The 21846-nt window shown below is 38.0% G+C and overlaps 1 protein-coding gene across 1 annotated transcript in view; it reads left to right on the plus strand.

Moving 5' to 3' along the window:
* The window catches only part of LOC102417016 (germinal-center associated nuclear protein-like), a 179977-nt gene that overhangs the window by 30292 nt on the left and 127839 nt on the right, over window positions 1-21846 (plus strand). The window contains 1 exon segment of the mRNA XM_023752984.1: window positions 20122-20287. Within this exon segment, the coding sequence (XP_023608752.1) occupies window positions 20122-20287 (166 nt within the window).

Below are 21846 nucleotides of genomic sequence, written 5' to 3' on the forward strand. Positions count from 1 at the left end.
GGTAATCATTTCACAATATATGTAGTTAAGTCATTATGCTGTATGCCTTAAACTTACAAAGTGCTATGTGTCAGTATGTCAACTATATCTTCATGATACCGAAAGAAAATGAAATTAAAACAATATATATAAAACCAGAAATACTGCAAAGTTATATTTTCTTGGAATTCCCATTGGAAGAAGCAGAGAGACATAAATATCATTTTATGCTCTATGTGCTTACTTGAAAAGTACACTGTGAGCTCAAGGTTCCATTGCCGCCTTCTTATTTCTTATGTTTATATACTTCACTTTCAAACTACCCCAGCCTATGTGCTTACAAGGAGGCCACACACAGAGCAAATGAACATTAACAGTTCTTTAGTAACTTTCCTTTCCCACTCTAGCTGTTAACTAATTAAACTATTTTTGGAATGCATGAATAGGTGGAATTAAATGTTTAGGCCTCCAAAGACAATTATTTTCACCTCAAAAGCAAGAAAACATCCATAAAACAAGATGATAAATCTAAGAGATTATAGAGGCTAAGGGAATAGATATATCAGAGTAAATCAGAAAAAAATAAGTTTAAAAATATATAAAATGAAAATTCAGCAAGAGAAAAATACTGTATGCAAAAAAAAAATGGAAATGTCAATCAAATCTTAAACCACAAATGTTATGGCCAAATGATATGGCTTAATATAGATGAAAGGGTAAATATTAACTTAAAATATTTTATAAAATTTTAATATGTATATGGACATTCATTTATATTAAATTTGGGGGCTTCTAGAGAGATTTCCCATAAATTGTAGAAGTTGGATTAACATCCTATTCAAATTCTAGCATGTATGGGTTGGACAGATTTATAGAGCTGGATGTATTTAAAATAAAAACAACAGTGTTGACATCACCATGAAGAGTTGACAGATTTTTTTTCCAAGTTAAGCATCTGTGTAGCCATTTTGATTTAAAAACAATTTAGGTAACAGGCAATAAACTAATATTTTAAACACAAATATTGAATTTTGTTTTAGAGCTACTTCAAACAATAGCAATACATTAGGGCAATTTCTTTTACAAATTATAAAACAACTTCTAGAAACAATATGCAAAACCTGGGGCAGTCAGTGTTCAACCAGAGAAGCAGAATCAGTAGGAGACTACAGTTTTATAAAAATAAGAGATCATATATTACGTAATTACAAGGAATTGACTGACACAATTGTTGGGACTGATGAAGCTAGTCCCAAATCCAAGGACAAGTGCTCAGAAAGGGAACATCACAAGCAGGATTCCCCAACCACAGACCAAAGATGTTGTCTAGAGGTAGACTATTTTCTTCCCCTCAGGGAGGTGGGGTGCAATAGGAGCAGAGGATCACTGAACTATGAAATAGGAGCAAACTTTATGTCTGCCATTTCCGAAAATTATAACATAAAACTAAGTCATGCATTAAAGCACCAATAACATGAACTCGTTAATGATACATTTATCAAAAGATGTGCAAGATCACTTCTACATGGAAAATAATAGCACATGTTGAAAGAAATAAGAGAAACCAAAATAAATGGAGAGAAATGTGATGATTATGGACTAGAAATGAATTATTGGTAAGTTGTCCATTACATTATATTGATCTACAGATTTAATGAAATTCTAGCAGAATTTCTACAAAAAGAAAGTGACCAACTACCTGTAAAATGGGTAAGGATATACAAAGAAGGTAAAATAGGCAAATAATCTTAACAAAGAAGAATGATATTAGAGGATTTTCACTACCTACTTTCAAGACTTACTATAAATCTATAGTGATTAACACAGTGCAGCATTGATGAAAATGCAGAATCGAGTTCAGAAATAACCCACACATACCTGGTCAACTGTATTTCACCAAAGCTGCCAAGGCCATTGAGAGGGGAGTGAGTCTTTCAACAAATGTTTCTTCAAGACCTGAAAACACAAAACAGAACAACAAAAAGGAAACTATTTCACACAATACACAAAAATTAGTTTGAGGTAGATAATAGGCTTAAATGCAAAAGCTAAAACTGTAACACTTTGCAAAAGACAACATTTATGTGCTGGCATACATAGGCAAGGATTTCTTAGCAATAACATAAAAACAATTTACCATAGAGACAAATATTGATGAAATGGATACTATCAAAAATAGAAACTTTGAAAAATGCATATCCTTAAAAACATGGAAAGGCCAGCCATAGAGTTGAAGGAAAGATTTGCAATCTTTCCTTCAACTCTGTGGAAAGCTTCCTTGTCCAGAATACATAAGAACTCACACAAATAAGTAAATGAAAGAAGGATGCCAATTAAAATGGACAAAAACTTAGACCTTTTTCAGAAGTATACAGAGTGAGGCAAAATTAGGTTTACAGTTGTTCATATGGAAAATAATACAAGAATAAATTCTGTTTTGCATACTCACAACTGTTAACCTACTTTTGCCTCACTCTGTATATACAAGTAGCTAATAAGCACAAACAAAAACTGTTCATCTTTAACCATCGGGACAGTGCATATTAAGACCATAATGACCATTTCTAACATATGGGCTAAAATGACAAACCCAAATGCTGGTAAAGATGTGCAATATGAACTCTCATTGTTACTGAGTAGGTAAAATGGTACAACTACTTTGGGAAACAGTTTGGCATTTTCTTATCAAGTTAAATATATATCAAACCTATTAACCAAAGTATTCTCAATTTATAACCTAAGAGAAATGGAAACATGTGCACAAAAAAAGATTTGCAAAAAAATATTTTCAGCATCTTTATTCATAATAGTCCCAAACTTTTAGACATAAGCCAAAGGTACAACAAAAGGAGAATGGATTTTTTAACATGGGTAATAGCACTATCATCAGCAAGACAGTAAATAATTGCAAATTAAAAAAAAAAAAGCTCAGAGAAATCTCCGGATTATAAAGAAAAAGCAGTAAGAACCATGCAGAGCTCAAAACTAGAGGATGGCCAACTAGAAAAGTGCAGGAAGCATTTTGCCTGTGTCACCCCCTCCCACAGCCAGGAGCAGTTTGACACTGGATGGGGTCCCCTCTAGCAAGTTCTCCACACAGAGAAAAGGGGAGCAGGAGAACCCTACAAGCCTTACATTGAGACATCTGCAGCCTTTGCTACAGGGGATCCCACAGTCTCCACTGATGCTGATCTTGGCTGAAATAGCAGTACTCCCCTCTGCATCTGCCCCCAGAGGTCGGAGCTGTTACTGAGGGGACACTTGCCCTTAGGGACCACAGTGATGCTGTGCCTTGACCTCAGGCGTGAGGCACACACCACTGCATCATCTATGAGATGAGAGCTGCCACTGTACTCTACCCATTTCTGTACCCGAAGTCCCAAGTCCAGGCTGTGCTGTTGCTGCTCTGAATTCTAGGTTGCCGCTCTGAATTGTCACTGCTAAAGGCACTGCTGCTGCCCTACGTTTCATTCACAGGCTTGTACGTTACAGCTCTGTATAGCCATTGCCAGGGTGCTGCCACAACTCTGAGCCAAACTTGCCATGGTAGGTCAAGGCTTGGACCCATTGTTGCTGGGACAGGCTGCCACTGCCCTGAGGTTCACTCCCATCTATATGGAGGTTCAGAACCATCATTAACAGCGGTGGGACTACCGCCTGAGCCCTGCTCCTGCAAACCAGACCACATCTCTATTCTTCATTGCCCAGATCGTGGCAGGGCTGCCCTAAACCCCACACCCTGTGCCTCAGGTTGTGGCTCTGACTAGTCATTTCTGTGACTGTCCCTTGGCTCCAGGACATGGCTCTGAACTGTCTTTGAGGGGACTGTGCTACCACTGCTCTCAGCCCAGCTCCCTGGGGACCAACATGTGGCTTTAACAGCCCACCACTGGAATTGTACTACTGCTATCCTGTGGCTTCCCACTGGGGTCAAAGTAAAGACTTTGACCACCATCTGCAGGCAGTACAAATACTGCACCCTACTCCCTGGGCACAAGCTGCCCCTTCACCTTGTCATACCAGGGCTAATGATGCTGAGTCACCCAGACTGCCAGCTGGAGTCTCTATGGTGAGCCCTTGAGCTCACGTACTGGTTTTATGGGATATCTGCACACACCCACACACTCAATACGAGTGCCGCAGCCATAGCAAATGCATCTGTGCTGTAGGACCCATGCCCTTCGGCAGTACTTGCATCTGATCCTTGGACCCTGGGCTCCACTACTGCTTTGAGAGCCAGCATACTTGGTGCTGAGGATCTCTAAGCTTGAATTTCCTCCTAGAGAAAACAAACAACAACAATAAAAACTCAAGAAAATCTCAGTAACCTGGGCTCTGAACATCCAAATAACCCTACTGGCCACTGCTACCTGCAGGTCCCCTGCAGTTTTGGCCAGAGAAGAACCCCATAGTTTTTCCAATGTCAACCTCAGCCAGAAGATTGGCATAAAGTACACCACTGTGCCTTCTCAGGACCCAAACAGGCTGTATTCCACTGAGTCAGTACCTTTATACACATCCAGGTAAAAGACTTTCCTCACTGAAGCTGCTCTAAAAAGACTGGAAGAGGTGACCTTTTCCTCAAATATGCAGACATGAATACAAAGCAACCAGAAACACACACACCAAAAGCAAGGAAACGTGACACCACCAAAGGAACACAGTACTATTCCAGTAACTGACCAAAAGAAATGGAGATCTGAGTTATCTAATAAAGAATTAAAAATAATTATATTAAGGATGCTCAGCAAGATTAAAGAGAAAACAGATAAATCAATGAACCCAGGAAAATAATGCATTAACAAAAGAAGTTCAATAAAGAAATAGAATAAAAAAAAAGGAATGAAAAACGCTGAAGATGAAGAATACAAGGGATGAAATGAAAAATGCAATAGATAATTTCAAGAGCATCCTCAAACAGACAGCATCCTCAAACAGGCAGAAGAAAAAAATATGCGAGCTTGAAGGCAAGTTTCTTGATCTTGTCCAGTCAAAGGAGAATAAAGGAAATGGAATTAAAAACAGAGAAAATCTATGTGAGTAGGAAGACATAAAATAAATAATAACTGCATTATGGGAGACCCAGAAGGAGAAGAGTGTTGGAAAGGGAAAGAAACATTGTTTAAAGAAGTAATGGTTAAAAACAAGCAAAATCTGGAAAGAGATAACATCATGAGGCACAGGAATCTCAAAGATCCCCAACATATCCAACTAAAAAAAGGTCTTCACTGAGACACAACATAATCAAGGTCTTAAAATCATTTTTAAAAAGAGAATTTTGAAAGCAGTTAAAAAAAATCATCTATAATAATAAAAGTGTAATATGCTAATTAGACCGGATGGACGAAGATGGCAGGTGCCTGCTGGCGGCTGGAGGGAAGCCGGGGCCCTGGGTGCCAAAGGGAAGCCGGTGCCGGCAGCCAGGGGAAGGAAGGCCTACTCTTGCACAAATTTCGTGCATTGGGCCTCTAGTCATATATAAAGAAATCAATATAAGACTATCAGCATTTCTGAGAAGAAATGTTGCAGGCCAGGACAGAGAGGAATGATACATTCAAATTGGTCAAAGAAAACAACTGTCAATTAAGAATATTTTACCTAGCAAAGCTGTCATTCAGAACAGAAGAAGAAATAAATACCTTCCTAGTCAAACAAATCCTAAGGGAATTTATCACCACTAGATCTGTTCTACAAGAAATGCTAAAAGGAATTCAAGCTAATAAAAAGGATGCTAATTAGTAACATGAAAATATATGAAAGTATAAAATTCACTGGTAAAGGTAAATATATAGTCAAATTAAATATACCCTAATATTGTAAAGTGTTACAAATAATTACAGTTACAATATTATATTAATGGATACACAATGCAAAAATATGTAAACTGGGATGTCAACATAAATTGAGAGGGTGCAAATAAATGGGTAGAACTTTCTTATACAATTATAGTTATTAGTTTTAAAAAATGTATCATGAGAGCCTTTGATACACAAACAATAAAGAAAAAAGAATCAAAGCATATCACACACAAAAAATTATCAACTAATGAAGAAATACATTAAGAGAGGGAAAAACTAAAGAAATACAAAGCAATTAGAAAGCTATTAACAAAATGGTGACAGTAAGACCTTACATATCAATAACTACTTTACATGTAAATGGATTAAATTCTCTAATTAAAATTCATAAAGTGGTTGAGTGGATTTTAAAAAACACACAAAACCTAACTATATGCTGTCTACAAGAAACTCAGTTAAGCTTTAAAGATACAAGTGGAAAGTGAAGGACTGGGAAATGATATTTCAAACAAATGGAAACCACAAGAGAGCATGTATAGCTACACTTAGACAAAATAAAATATACTATGGAACACCTAAATATATTAAAAATCATTAACATAAAATTTTCTTTATATATTTAAGTGCACCAATGTGGGTGCCTATGTTTTCATTTGTCATGTTCTCCTGTGTACTGACCCTTTTATCATCATATAATAACCTTGTTTTTCTCTTGCTAGTTTTTGTAAAAAATTCATAAACATGTGGAGATCAAACATGATCCTGAAAAACCAATATTTCAATGAAAAAATCATAACAAAAATTAAGAAATATCTTGAAACACATTAACATGGAAGCACACATATCAAAACCTGTGAGATGTTGCAAAAGCAATTCTAAAGGGAAGTTTGTAGTAATAAATGCCTTTATTAAGAAACTAGGAAGATCTTAAACAATTTTACTTTATAGCCCAAAGAACTAGAAAAAAAGAACAAATTAAGCCCAAAGTTAGCAGCTGGAAAGAAGTAACAAGATCAGGACAGAAATCAATAAAATATAGACCAGAAAATATCAATTAAAAAAGAGCTAGTTCTATGGAAAGATAAACAAAACTGAAAAAACATTAGCTAGATTTAAATAAATAAAATGAAGGCAGAGACATTACAACTGATCTCACAATGCCTGATATACATAGTAAGTAATCGATAAAGGAATGCAGAAATGAAATAAATGATTAAAACACAGTAATAACTCAATCATTTCAATCTTATATGGATATTCATTTTTTTTCAAGCAAAAAGTAAGTTTCTGTGTGAATACGTCATACTTTTTTTGGGAGTATGATACTAGCTCAGCGCTTTCTCACTTTTACACTTTATATGAGATTTCTAAAGATTATCTTACAAATTCTATCATTAGTGTGCTTTTGAATGCAGACCTATTTGTAAATCTGACCTTCCCCAAAATATTATTTCCCCAAACACAATTCTGATGAACACTTGAGTTCCTAAACTTAATAAAAGGCAACACACAAACACACTGAAGTGAACTCACTTCTCACCAGGTCCTAAATTAATTACTTCTTTTTTTCTTTTTAGAAAACTTTAAGTTGAAGATTAAGGATTTCAAGAGACATTATATAACAAAAGTTACAAAAGACATTATAGAAGTCCTTGTTTAAAAAAAATTACATTATTCAGCTGGTTCCATTTCCAGATACCTAAACAGAAAGATCCTGAGCTCATCTCTTCCTGTGGACACAATGAATATGATATCATTGTAATTAACCTAGTTATTTATAAGGGGGATGCCAAAATTATAGTCATGTCATTTGGACAGCTTAACCAGGAAGCCAAAGCTTCACACTCCCCAGGGAGCCACCAGTCTATTCCCTGCAGATCTCTGGGGGAAGGGACTGGACAGGGAAAAGATTGATGCATGCCCAGGAAGTGGGGGGCACTAGCTCAAGCATATACTATCAGTCACACCTGGGAACAGGTCATTGGCTAGAATGGACATGGCCACTGTAAGGGCATGCAATTTGAGATATTTAATCCCCTGGACTCTTGTTTCAGGGAGCACACTCTCTCGGCTCCCCTGCACCCTCACAATGGATTAATGGATGTAATCAGCATGATGCTGAACTGGACCCGGCTGCAACATGGAACAGAAACTCTGGTCACTGGCTTTGCTTTTAGCTCTACTGAAACTCCAGCTACACTTCTTCCAGGACTGGATTAAGGGAAATGGGACTCTGGAAACCCAGGGATATAATTACACACAAATAAAAATCACTCTTCCTCCTGTGCGAGTCTCAGCAAATTGTTTTTCTCTAGGTATTGTAAGGACTCCAGCACTCAGTGGGGAAAGGAATATCCCAATTTTCTCTGAAAAAACAACACCCAAAACACAGCTGAGTGACTCCCACACATAAGGCAAATAAGAAAAACTCATTGATGTGGGTCGGAGAGGCTGAGACACAACATTACCATAAACTCCACCCCTAGTGGGGCAATCCGCAATCCAGAGAAACTCACAATTCCAAATTTCTCCCTGAGGTGTAAAGGGTTTGAGCCCATAGCTGGCATCCCAACATTTAGGACCTGCACCTGAGAGACAAGCTCCCCAAACAGCTAACTTTAAGGCCAATGGATTTTTTGACCACAAATTTCGCAAGGCCATGGTGAACTGAGAAAGAGTTTATGCAGACGTACTTGACTGTATCCCAGGGACAAGTAGAGGCAGCCCAATGAAAAGTGCCATTTTTCCGTGAAAGAGGCCCATTTGCTTGTTTTCGAGCTTCAGCCGGAGGGGCGGACATGTAATTTAACACACCTCTGGGGACCTACAGAAACGCTCTCCAGAAGACTGGAGGCTGGCAGGTGTCTCCTTTACGCTCTCCCTTGGCCATGCACCAGGCTGTGAGCATCCTCTAAAAATGAGCTTATGCACACATCTGGTGGTCTGAGTGTTATGGCCGCTGCCCAGGTGACATCCCTTGATTGTGTGGCTCTGCTGATGGAGGGTCCCATGGGACTATAACCAATGGAGAACAGTTCTTAAATGATTACACCCCAGGGCACAGTGAAGAGGCAGCAGACTGAAACACCCAGTCTTTCTGTGAAAGGAGCCTATTAGCTTATCTTCATCACAGCAGCCTGGGGGGAGGCTTCTAATTAAACACATCTGGGGCTGATACAGTCTTCTCCAGACACCAGGAAAGAAAGCCACTGGGCTCCAGCACAGCTCTCCCTCTGCCTCACCAGATTGCCGGTGTCTCTGAGAAAGGAGCTTGTGTACAAATGTGGCATCCAAGCTTTTGTAGCTGCTGCTTAGAGAACACATCCCATGGTGGCCTGTTTCTGGTGGCCAGCAGTGCTTCTGCTCACAGGTTGAATGAGACCGTAGCAAACCAAGAAACGGTTCTTTCCTGGCTCTTACCCCAGGGCTCAGTGCAGAGGAAGCACATAGAAATGCCCATCTCCAAGTCCTCCATTGGAAAAGGTATTTCTGCATGCTTTCAAAACATCCACCTGCAGGTCTGGTTCCAAACAGCCTGAAACTAGGTACTGACTACGGCTCTCTCTTTCGGTAAATGGCAGGTCTTGGCACACCCTCAACTACTGGGAGCTGCAAAGAACAAAGTAGGACGCTTGGACAATTACAAAGGTTTGAGAGACAACCAAGAGCGAGGGCATGATTGAACAGTATGTTTCATCTCCTACATGAGGCCACCCCTGCAAGACTGGGAGAGGCAGCTGTTTTATCTAATGCATGGAATCTAACATAGACACTGAAGGAAAGTGAAGCAGTCAAGTAAAAGGTTTCAAATGCAATAGCAATATAAAACCTCAGATAAAGATCTTATTAACACACTAGAGGCCCAATGCATGAAATCGTGCAAGAGTAGGCCTTCCTTCACCCGGCTGCTGGCACCAGCTTCCCTCTGGCACCTGGGCTCCGGGCTTCCCTCGCAGCCTCGGCTTCATCTGGAAGGTCTTCCAGTCTAATTAGCATATTATGCTTTTATTATTATAGACTAGGGGCCTGGTGCACGAAATTCATGCACAGGGGGTGGGTCCCTCAGCTCAACCTGCACTCTCTCCAATCTGGGAGCCCTCAGGGGTGCCTTCTCCAATCCGGGAGTTTCTGTCTGTCTTTGCAATCATATGAGCGAATTGTCTGAGACCCCAACCCAGTTTAGTTTGGTGTTCACAGAATAATAGAGGTCTTTTTTTTTTCTTTACTCCATTGGTGGAGATTTCCTAGAAGTTGAAGGATATCTTCCTTTTAATTTTTCTTCGACACTATGACTTTACTTATGTCTCTCACCTTTGCTTTCCATCCATCCCCCACCCACAACAGTAACTTGCTCCAGGCTCACTTTGCTCTAGTGTCTAGAGATCCCACAACATGTCTGCCACCAGAACTACAATTCCCAGAATTCCTGGTGCTCCCGGCACTCTTGGTTTCTGCTTCCAGTCCAGGGACTGCAAAAACCAAAAGGACTGGGAACTCCAGCCACCACAGGACCGGACCTCCAGTGGTGTCCCCGGGACCCAGGACGCTCGGCGCCGGCACACACACTGGCCACAGGCTCGGAGCAGGTGGGTCCCGGGGACATCTGTGGCCCACCCCACCCCCGGCTGCTTGGCGCCTGTGCGCGTGTGCACTGCCTACAGGCCCGCCATCTTTGTCGGGTTAATTTGCATACCCACTCCTAATTGGCTGTGGGCGTCATGGAGGGACAGTCAATTTACATATTTGTCTATTATTAGTATAGATATATCAGTGATATACTTGATCAAGAGTTCAAAATAATGGTCACTAAACTGCTTACTAAATTTGAAAGAATGAATGAACATGGTGATAAATTCAACAAAGACATAGGGAACATAAGCAAGTACCAAATAGAATTCACAGAGCTGAAGAATCTAGTAACTGAACCAAAAAATACAAGTAGGGGTTCAACAGAAGACTACATGAAGCAGAAGAATGTGACCAATCAGCAGCAAAGGAAAAAGAATTTTAAAAAAGCTTATGGGACTGAATAGATAAAAAAAAATGAACAAAAACCCAAAAGTAGTCTATATGCTGCCTATAAGACACTCATTCCAGATGTAAAGACACAGACAAACTAAAAGTGAAGGGATGAAAAAAGTTGTTCCATGCAAATGGAAGCCAAAAGAGCTGGGGTAGCTATACTTACACCAATCAAAATATACTTTAGGACAAAAATTCTAATAAGAGAAAGAAGGTCTTCAAAAATGATGAAGTCCAACAAGAAGATATAACATTGGCAAATATTTATTACCCTAACAAAGGAGCACCTAAATATATAAAGCAAATATTAACAAACCTAAAGGGAGAAGTACACAGCAATACAAAAATACTGATACTTTAATTACCCACTCTAATCAATTCATAGATTATCCAGACAGATAATCAATAAAACATTGGCCTTACACAACATGTTATACCAGGTGGACTTAAAAAGACATATAAAAAGCATTCCATTCAAAAGCAAGTTAATGTATGTTCTTCTCAAGCACACTGGGAAAATTCTGCAGGCCACAAAAAAGTATTAATAAATTTTAAAAAACTGAAATCATACCAAGCATCTTTCTAACCACATTGGTATGAACTAGAAATAAATTACAATAAGAAAACTAAAAAATTCACAAATATATGTTGATTAAACAACATGCTACTAAAATGATCAAAGGAAACCCTAGTACACTGCTGGTGGGAATGCAGACTGGTGCAATCATAGTGGAAAACAGTATGGAGTTACCTCAAAAAATTAAAAATGGAACTGCCTTTTAACCCTGTGATCCCACTTCTGGGAATATATCCTAAAGAATCCTGAAACACCAATAAGGAAGAATGTATGCACCGCTATGTTCATAGCAGCACAATTTACAATACCTAAGATATGGAAACAGCCCAAGTGCCCACCGGGTAGGTGAACGGATCAAAAAGCTGTGGTACATTTACACCATAATACTATGGTGGAATACTATTCAGCTGTAAAAAAGAAGGATCTCTTACCCTTTGTGACAGCATGGGTGGATCTGGAGATGATTATAGTAAGCAAAATAAGCCAATCAGAGAAAGACAAACATCACATGATCTCACTTATATGTGGAATCTAATGAACAAAATAAACTGACAAACAAAACAGGTTCAGAGATAAGGATCCATGGAACAGACTGAAAGATCTCAGAGGGGAGAGGGTTGAGGGATGGGAAGAGATTAACCAGAGAACAAATATGCACATATGTATGCATAGCCCATAGACACAGACATTAGTGTGTTGAAGGCCAGGGATGGGGCAGGGGCTGGGTAGAAGAGGATAAAAAGGGGGAGGGGGATGGGAAACATCTATAATACTGTCAATAATAAATAAATTAAAAAGGAAAAAAATATATATCAATTGATAAAGTAAATATTGGCCAAATGTTAACAGTTGTTTAGTCTAGTTGGTAATAATATGATTAACCAATATACTTCCATTATTTCAAGTTTGCAATAAAAATTGGAGATGAAAAATAATTTAAAAATACCTTGAAATAACTGAAAATGGAAATACAGCAGACCAAACCATGGAATGCAGCAAAAGCAGTTGTAAACTAACTTTACACTTCAAGAAATTAGAAAACAGAACAAACAAATCTAAATTTAGTAGAAGGAAGGAAATGAGACTAAACAGATAAAAAAATTAACAAGCTTAATAGACTAACCAAGAAAAAAAAAGACTCAAAGAAATAAAATCTGAAATTAAAGAGATGTTATAACTGATACCACAAAAATATAAAGATCATTAAAGATTATAAGAGCAATCGTATGCCAATAAATTGTACATTGTCACCTTGAAGAAATGGACCTATTCTTAGAAACATACAACCTACAAAGATTGAATCAAGAAGAAATAGAAAATTTAAACAGATTGATAACCAGTATGAAAATTTAATCAATAATCAAAAACTATCCAACAAACAAAAGTCCAGGTCCAAACAGATTCACTGGTGAATTTTCCAAACATATAAAGAAGAATAAATACCAATCCTTCTCAAATTCTTTGCAATATACTAGAGAAAGGCACTCTTCTAAACTTATTTTTATGAGGCCAGCATTACCCTGATACCAAAGAGAGACAGGACACTACAAGAAAAGAATATAACAGGTCACTATCCTTGATAAACACATGCAAAAACACTCAACAAAATTAGCACACTGAATTCAACAACATATTAAAAGCATCTTACACAATAATCAAGTGGGGTTAATTCCAGGGATGCTAGAATAGTTCAAAATACACAATTAATATGATGTACCACACTAACAAATGAAGGATAAAAAATAAACATCTCTAGAAGCATAAAAAGCACTTGATAAACTTCAATATCCATTTGTGATAAAAACTATAAACAGAGAGGTTATAGAGAGATTGAACCTCATAAAAAGGCTATACATGACAAGCCCACAGCTAACATCATACTCAATGGTAAAAAGCTGAAAACTTTTCCTCTAAGTTCAAGAACAAGAAATGATGCCCACTTGAACCACTTTAGTGGAAAATAGTGCTGAAAGTTCCAGCCAGAGCAATTAGGCATAAAAGAAAATTAATGACATCTAAATGGGAAGAAAGTAAAACTGTATGTATTGTAAATGACACATTATATATAGAAAATCCTAAAGACTCCACCAAGAAAATGTTAGACCTAATAACTGGTTTCAGGAAAGCTTCAGGATACATAATCAATGTAAAAAATTAAGTTGCATTTCTATACATTAACAATAAACTATCAAAACAACATGGCATTGCCATAAAAACAGACACAAGAAACAGATTAATGAGCCCAGGAATAAGTGTATACATATATGGTCAATTAATTTACGTTAAAGAAATCGAGATTCTATAAAGGGAGAAGGACGATCTTTTCAATAAATAATGTTGAAAAAACTTGACAGCCACATGCAAAAGAATTAAATTGAATCACTATCTTACTTCATGCACAAAAGAATGGATTAAGGACATGAATGTAAGATTTGAAACAGTAAAACTCCCAGAAGAAAATATAAAAAAAAATCCTTGACATCTGTCCTGGCAATGATTTTTTGTATTTGACAGCAATAGCAAAGGAAAGAAAAGCAAAAATCAACAAGTCATACTACAGCAAACTAAACACATTCTGCACAGCAAAGGAAACCAACAAAATGAAAAGGCAACTACTGAATAGTAGAAAATATTTGCAAATCATCATATATCAGATAGGAGGTTAATATTCCAAAATGTACAAAGAACTCATACAACTCAATAGAAAGCAAAACAAAAACAACTTGATTAAATAATGGTAGATCCAAATAGACAATTATCTAAAGAAGACACTAATCATCAGAAAAATAAAAAGTAAAACCACAATGAGATATCACCTCACACCTATTAGAATGACTACCAACAAAAAGACAAGAAATAACAAGTCTTAGGGTGTTGAAAAAAGGGAACCCTTGTGCACCATTGGTGGGATGGTAAATTGGTGCCACCACTATGGGAAGCAATATGGAAGTTCTTCAAAAATATTAAAAATAGAACTGCCATATGACCCAGCAATTCCACTTCTGGTTATTTACCCAAAGGATATGGAAACATTAACTTAAGAAGATATCGGCACCCTCATGTTTATAGCAGTATTATTTATAACTAGAGGCCCAATGCACAACATTAATGTGCAAGAGTAGGCCTTTCTTCCCCTGGCTGCCAGCACTGGCTTCCCTCTGGCACCCAAGACCCGGGCTTCCCTCGCAGCCCTGGCTTCATCTGGAAGGTCATCTGGAAGGATGTCCAGTCTAATTAGCATATTACGCTTTTATTATTATTGATAGCCAAGATGAGGAAAACACTTAAGTGTCCATTAATGAATTAATGAAGAAACTGTGAAATACACACACACACACACACACACACACACACACACACACACACCAGACTGTTACTCTGTTAAAAAAGGAAATCCTGCCATTTGTGACAACGTGGGTGTACTCTGAAGGAATTATGCTACGTAAAATAATTCAGAAAAGACAAATACTATATGATCTTATGTATACGTGGAATCTAAGTAAATAAATGTGGGTGGTGAAGGTTGGCAAAAGGGATGATTATGGTTAAAAAGTACAAACTTCCAGTTATAAGTAAATAAGTTCTGTAAGTAATGTACAGCATGGAAACTGCAGTGTGTTGTATATTTGCAATTTACTAAGAGAGAGCTTAAAAGTTCTCACCACAAGAAAAAAAAATTAAAACTGTATGTTAACCGAAATTAGTATCATTGTACAATACAAGCATACTTGAAATATTTGTTGAACACCTGAAACTAATGCAATATATCCATTATATCCCAAGCAAACAATCTCTAATAATATGACATGTACCTCCTCTAACAATAAGTTACACATTAATTGTTGAAAAATCCAAATTTGAACAGTCAAGCTAATGTATACAATTTAGTTGTTTCATAAACTTTAAAAGTGGTGCATCCTGGCCTTGAACTTTGGGATCCCGTGTTAGAATGCCAGAGACCATCAGTGGTTTGCAACCCAAACTTTGACAAATGCTGCCATGGCAGGAAAATGAGGGAGGTAAAGGATGGAAATGCCATAAGTATGACTTTCAGTATTAGAAGGGCTATGAAGGGAAGAAGAGCAACGACTTGGAACTAGTGATGAATAACCAGAAGAATGCAGGGCCAAGCCTCTTGGGTTATGAAGAGTAGTAGAATAACCAATGCCTTTAGAGTAACCTGTAAGAGAAGCAGTGGTAAGAGCTAAGTTTCAATTATGTCTTGGAGATGAAGAATTCTGTGAAAAAATTCAGAATGGAAGATAATTTATGGCACAACTGAAGTGTGAAGGGCACAGTGATAACATTGGTGAATTGGAAAGAAAAGAAAAAAATGAATACATAGAAAAATAGTGTATTTCTTTAAAAAATAATAAAATGAATGAATAAAAATAAAATTGATAATTTTAGATTTACATTTTTCTTTCCCCCTTTTTCTTAATGGAGTTTAGGTTGGAATCACTGTCTCCTTGCCTATTCTGCCACAGTCATCTTTCAGCTCCTACCCTGATTACTACAACTACTTTCTAACTGGTCCCTCTATCTCCAGGTCTATCTCCACCAAACTCTTTCTCCAAAGTGCAAAGGAATTATCTGTATTACATGTAAACATGAATGTGTCACTCTCTTAGTTGCATTGTATTTTAATTATTTACTATTTTCTTCCCAATGTAGTGTAAGACACTTAAAAAGGTATAAGAAGAATTTTACACTCATTCTTTCCTCCTTGTCCACTGTTATTTCTCCTGAAATTTATGGGCCATCATGTCTAATCCTTGATGTCTCACATCCCTTTGAATTGCTCATGCTGCTTCAGACAGCAGGGAGCTGTGTTACCTGTTGACAAAGTGTGAGGAAGAATATGGGATACTTGCCCTAACCGGTTTTGCTCAGTGGATGGAGCATTGGCCTGTGGACTCAAGGGTCCCTGGTTTGATTCCGGTCAAGGGCATGTACCTTGGTTGCGGGCACATCTCCAGTGGGGAGTGTGCAGAAGGCAGCTGATCGATGTTTCTCTCTCATCGATGTTTCTAACTCTCTATCCCTCTCCCTTCCTCTCTGTAGAAAAATCAATAATATATATATATAAAGAATATGGGATACTTAATGTTATAGGAGAAAGACCTAATTTATTTTTAAAAGTTGTCATATTTAAAGAAATGGGTTAAGGTACATTGACCACATATGCAAATAATTGTGATAGTGGATGAATTTTATAATTTCTTCTTAGAAACCTTGATTCTGCAGCTTGTATTAAATTGGACACTTTACCTTTCCATCAAGCCAGTTTGCAAAGAATGTAAGTTGGGAATAATATGTTAATACACATTTCATAGAGTACTCAAGACAAGTGAATCAAGTACGGCGTGTGAAAGAGTTTAATATGCCAGTAAGTAACAATTAAGGAGAAATAGCCGTATCATAACAGAGCCCTGTGGAAATAAAACTGTATTTCTGCATCTGCCATAGTTCTATTTTGCATTTACATACTACTCTACAATGCAAGATGCCCAGAAGAGTTGTAAAAGAAGATAAAGCATGTATCTTCATCTTGTGTTAGGTCATTTTTCAAAATAGGGATTCACAATCCTACTGTGATATTTAAGGTTTTCTTAACAGGCGAGGAAATAAGTTTCAGACAAGCTTTCTCAGACTGCATTATGCTGCTCTGCAGAGTAGCAGCAGACTGACATTTATTAACGAGGACAACCAAAACAAAAGACTTCTGCAGAGTCATAGCCCATCGTTAAGAATGCCCATGGTTCGGGATAGCTGTAATGACATTATTGAGCTCTCCTGAGGCATCCTGCTTCTAGAAAACTAGCTTCCTTGAGGACATTGGAATTCACACAGACAGATGCAGTACCGTTTTGAAGACAAGCAATCCCAGTTGTGACAGAAGGCACCCAGATGCAAATAGAGAGATGTACAGTTTCTTAGCTAACCTTCACAATTTGGCAAGAGTGCAGCAGAAATGTTCCACCGGTGAAATTCTAAAATTCAACTGGCATATTAAGAGTCAAAATAATAGCAATGCTTATGGGTGAATTTGTACATTTATATTCCCTAGGTGAAGAAAAGCATAAGATACATAAAACTTAAGCAGGGCTGGCAAGAGTAAGCAAAGAATGTAGGGTTTGTTAACATAAATAAATTTTAAAAAGCATTTGAAGAAAAATAAGGTCCTGTTGCTTTTACTGTTCTGATCATTTTGTATCAAATTCTGTTAAAATTGTGCATTTGTAAGTCATAGGATATTTTAATAATCTCAAACCAGCTATATGGCCTATTTTTCTTTGAGTAGAAATAACTGCTATCTTAGGTTAGACTTCTCAGTGTAATGAGTCTTTGAAAGCCTAATTAGATTATCAGGCTTCCGGAATCTAAAATGCATGACACCTATTACCTTAATTAAGCATGTAAAATAATTCTGTATGCATCTTTATTTTCAAGGAAACTTTTTTTCTTGATAGACATCAGTTAGCAAAATAATCTATCACTTTCTTTTCATACAACTTTGCTCCAATGCTGACCCCACCAACCCCCCCCCCCACCACAAAAACCTGCATAATTACATGACTTAAAATCCAAAACCAAGTATTGATTATTTTGTTTAAAATATAATTTATTTAATCGTAGAGGTGAATTATACTGATACTGAATGTATTATCCATTTAAGAGGAATAACATTTGTTAAGAACTCTGGAAATCTAAAAGTCCATTCCCCAATGTCTACATGCAAAAAAAAAATTGTAATTCAAAGATTTTATTTCCATATCCTATGATTTCTAATGTTATATAAAAGCATTATTTACTTGAAGGCATTATGAGCCTTCACTCTCACGAGGTAAAAATTAAATTGTTGGCTGTCGGGTGCCATTTATGCAGTCAGAATACAATGGGCAAAATGTGGAACCATTATGAAGCTATAAGGAAGAAAACAATATTGACTCTAATGGACTTTTGATTGCCAGTTTGCTATATTTTTGGTTTCCATTTTCCCTGTGAAGTGTGTGCTACTTAAAGGGACACATGCATAGCTATGAGCACTAACAGTAATGTTATATCCAATAATTACTTGATACAAGTTCCCTGACCAGAACTGAATTTTGATTTTGACTAATGTATGCTAATATGATTTAAATTGCACAGGACTGGAAAATGGTTGATTTTATGCCATTAGAAAAACTACTGGTCTTAATTTCATAGGATGAATTATTCCCAGGTTTTAAAGATCTTGCACCTAAGGGGTTTACAGGCTGAATAGATTTGGTTTTAAAAGTAGCAATTAAAACAAAATTTTAAGCTAATATTTTAAGACATTTGCTGTAATCTCTAAAAATAATCACTCCCATTTGGCTTATTTTGTATTCCGAAAAAGGAATTGGAGATTTGATTCTACTTGCAAAAGGATTTGTCTTATTTCAGTCTATCCCAGGCTGATGTTTTCAAGCTTAAAATCCAACCGTAAAAAGTAAATGTTTATTAAATATTTATTAAAAAGTTGCCCAATTTATCCTTTAAGCAGAATTTCTTTGAATCATATTAGTAAAAATAAATCCAGAATCATTTTATTTCATAGAGGCCTCCAGAGTAAATTCTAGAATCTTCTTTTTCAATGCATCCTTGGACTTAATGACTCCACTAACAGGAAATTCTGATATTAAAAATAAAAAAAAGATAAATATCAGTCTTGAAAATCCCCTGAGAAGATAAAACCAGTTGAATCATACAAATAAAACTTAATGTAGCTTATTTTGCCAGACTAACCTGGGCCATTTCTTGCTTATTTCTCTGGGAATCATAAGCAAAACGTGAACTGTTTCCTGAAGTTGATATGAGATAACAACTGAGAATTATAACATCGTAACCAATCAGTGTGAAGAATAATCAGTCACTGCTGTCTCACCACATAAGCTGTTTTACAAAAATATACACTGGAGCCTCATTCCATGTTTTGGTTTGAGTGCTCCTGGTTTGAAAACTGTCTTTTTCACGTGTGGACAATAAACTTTTACTAATCACTCCTTCAGCGATTCATTGCTTTTACTTTTGCTATTTCTGAACTTTTGCCACTTACATGAACTATAAACTCTTTGTGTTCCAATCTCAACACAGGTCCCTGATGGCATCCTCTGCAGAAATTGAGAACAGCTGGCCACCAGCCTTTTAAATAACCTTTCATGTACTTGAATTTCATTGCTAAATTTTTCCTAAGTCAATAAAGGAACCTATTTGTAAAAGTTCCCTGGTGAGGTCTCTTAGGCTGCCCAATGTTATTAAAATAACATTTTTTCCTATATATACAAAACAGAAAATAGACTTAGCTTTAGAAATTGTATGAAAGGCTATTTTTTTAACCACTTCTCAGGACGCTTGTTAGATATACTTATGAATTTTACCTTAACAATAATAGCTTCTAACTTCTGTGTGTAGTTTTGTTGTGGATGTTTGTTCCCTGGGCATCAGCCATTTCTATCGTCCCCTTTTGATACCAACTACATGTTTCTTTGGAATTCCCTCCTCTCCTATTCTCAGCCTTTCTTTTCAGGTAGATGGACTCAGAGGTGACCCTTTGGGCTTCACATCAATCATTGGATTTCTCTCCTCGACAGCCCACCCTAATATCATCCCATTAATTCATTGATGAAAATGTGGTTACATGACCCAGCTCAGGCCAGCGACACACAAGGATATATTTGCCTGGCGCCTTTGTAAAAGTGTTTTCTCTTTCTCCTCTAATAGGACCAGAACAGATGCTCTCTTTCCTAAGTGGCATGGACCGAGCAGTTGTAGGAGGGACCCGCACCATTGCGTCTATGAGAGCAGCCACCCTGAAACAAAGCTGCTTACACAGAGAGCAGAGCCTAGAGAAAAGTATCATGAATCTCTTGATAGAGCTGCCCTTAAAGTCAGGCCTTCCTCTGGGCTGTTCCATTATATTAAAATGTACACAGAGTTTTATTTTTATATAGTATGCATTCACATATATTTTTGTTTGTTTAGGTCAATGCTATTGGCTTTTCTGTCACTCAAATAAAAGATTAATTCACAAATATTCTAGTTAAGCTTTTCTGGCTTGTACAATTGATTGTCAAATAAGACCCACCTAATAAAATTTGGGAAAATATTAAAAACATATGTATTCTCAATATTAATTTCTCTAAATGCTAATGGTATTCATCATTCCTCAGGAGTACTTTTTTTTCTCTTCTAACTACAGAATTCCAAAAATAATGACTATGATTGAATTCTTCAAAAGAACAAATGGTTATAATCCCTCAAACGTGTCAATCTCAAATTAATGCATGTGCTGAAGACCTTTATATGATTAGATGCAAATAAGGCATCAATTAAGTCATTATTCATTAGTACTAATGAGCATGTGATTCAGGCTTATTTCTCAAGTAAAAGGAAATAAGTGACTAATCTGTGAAAAGAGGGTGCCTACGGGAGGAGATTCCTAAGCACCAGGCATTGCAGTGATGACGGGTGTGGGCACCTTTGGATCGAAGTTTCCTAAATCCTACTGATAACAACAATGTGCATAGAATGTATCTATAGGATACAGAACACTTGCCATGGAGGAGAGGCCCCTGGGGAAGGCACTGAGCAGCCCAGGAACGGAGTGGGAGGGAGGTGACATTTCACTCCATTTTCTCCTGTACCTTCTCAATTTTGAGCTCGTGCAGGTATGACCTACTCAAAAGTAAGAATTTAAAATGACAAAAAAATCACCAGTTATAAGGCAACCATCTACACTAATAAAAGAGAAACATGGTAATTAGCGTACGACCGCTACCCTTCCCATTGGCTAATGAGCATATCCTTATGCAAATCAACTGACAACTAAGATGGCCGTTAACCGCAAACAAAAATGGCGGCTAATTTGCATACGGGAGGTGAAAGGGGAAGTACTGAAAAATGGTGATCGGCAACCCAGGCGGCAGGTAAGAGCTAGGGGGTGGGCAAAGGCCGCCTTCCCCCACCCCCCAGCTGGTGATCGTTATTGGCATCAGAGGGCGGGAGGGCCCGGCTGGCCTGCGCGGAGTGATCCCCTTGGCGATCGGAGGGTGAGAGGGCCCGGGCACAGGCCAGGCAGCAACCCCGGACCCCACTGGGGCTGGGGTTGCCGGCTGGCCTGCGCGGATCCCCATGGTGATCGGAGGGTGGGAGTGCCCGGGCGCAGGGTCCGGGGTCCAGGGGCCCTCTGCCAGGCGTACAGCACTGCCTACTGGCTGATTCAGGGCCCCAGCAGCCCCAGCACCAAGGTGGTGGGCCTTGGGGCTGCTGGGTACAGGCCCCCCCGCTGCACGGAGTGATCTCCTTGGCGATCGGAGGGTGGGAGGGCCTGGGCGCAGGCCAGGCAGCAACCTCTGGACCTCACTGGGGCTGGGGTTGCTGGCTGGCATGTGCGGATCTCCATGGTGATCAGAGGGTGGGAGGTCTCGGGCGCAGGCCAGGCGGCAA

This window comes from Myotis lucifugus, unplaced genomic scaffold (assembly GCF_000147115.1).
Source record: "Myotis lucifugus unplaced genomic scaffold, Myoluc2.0 scaffold_1, whole genome shotgun sequence".
NCBI lineage: Eukaryota > Metazoa > Chordata > Mammalia > Chiroptera > Vespertilionidae > Myotis > Myotis lucifugus.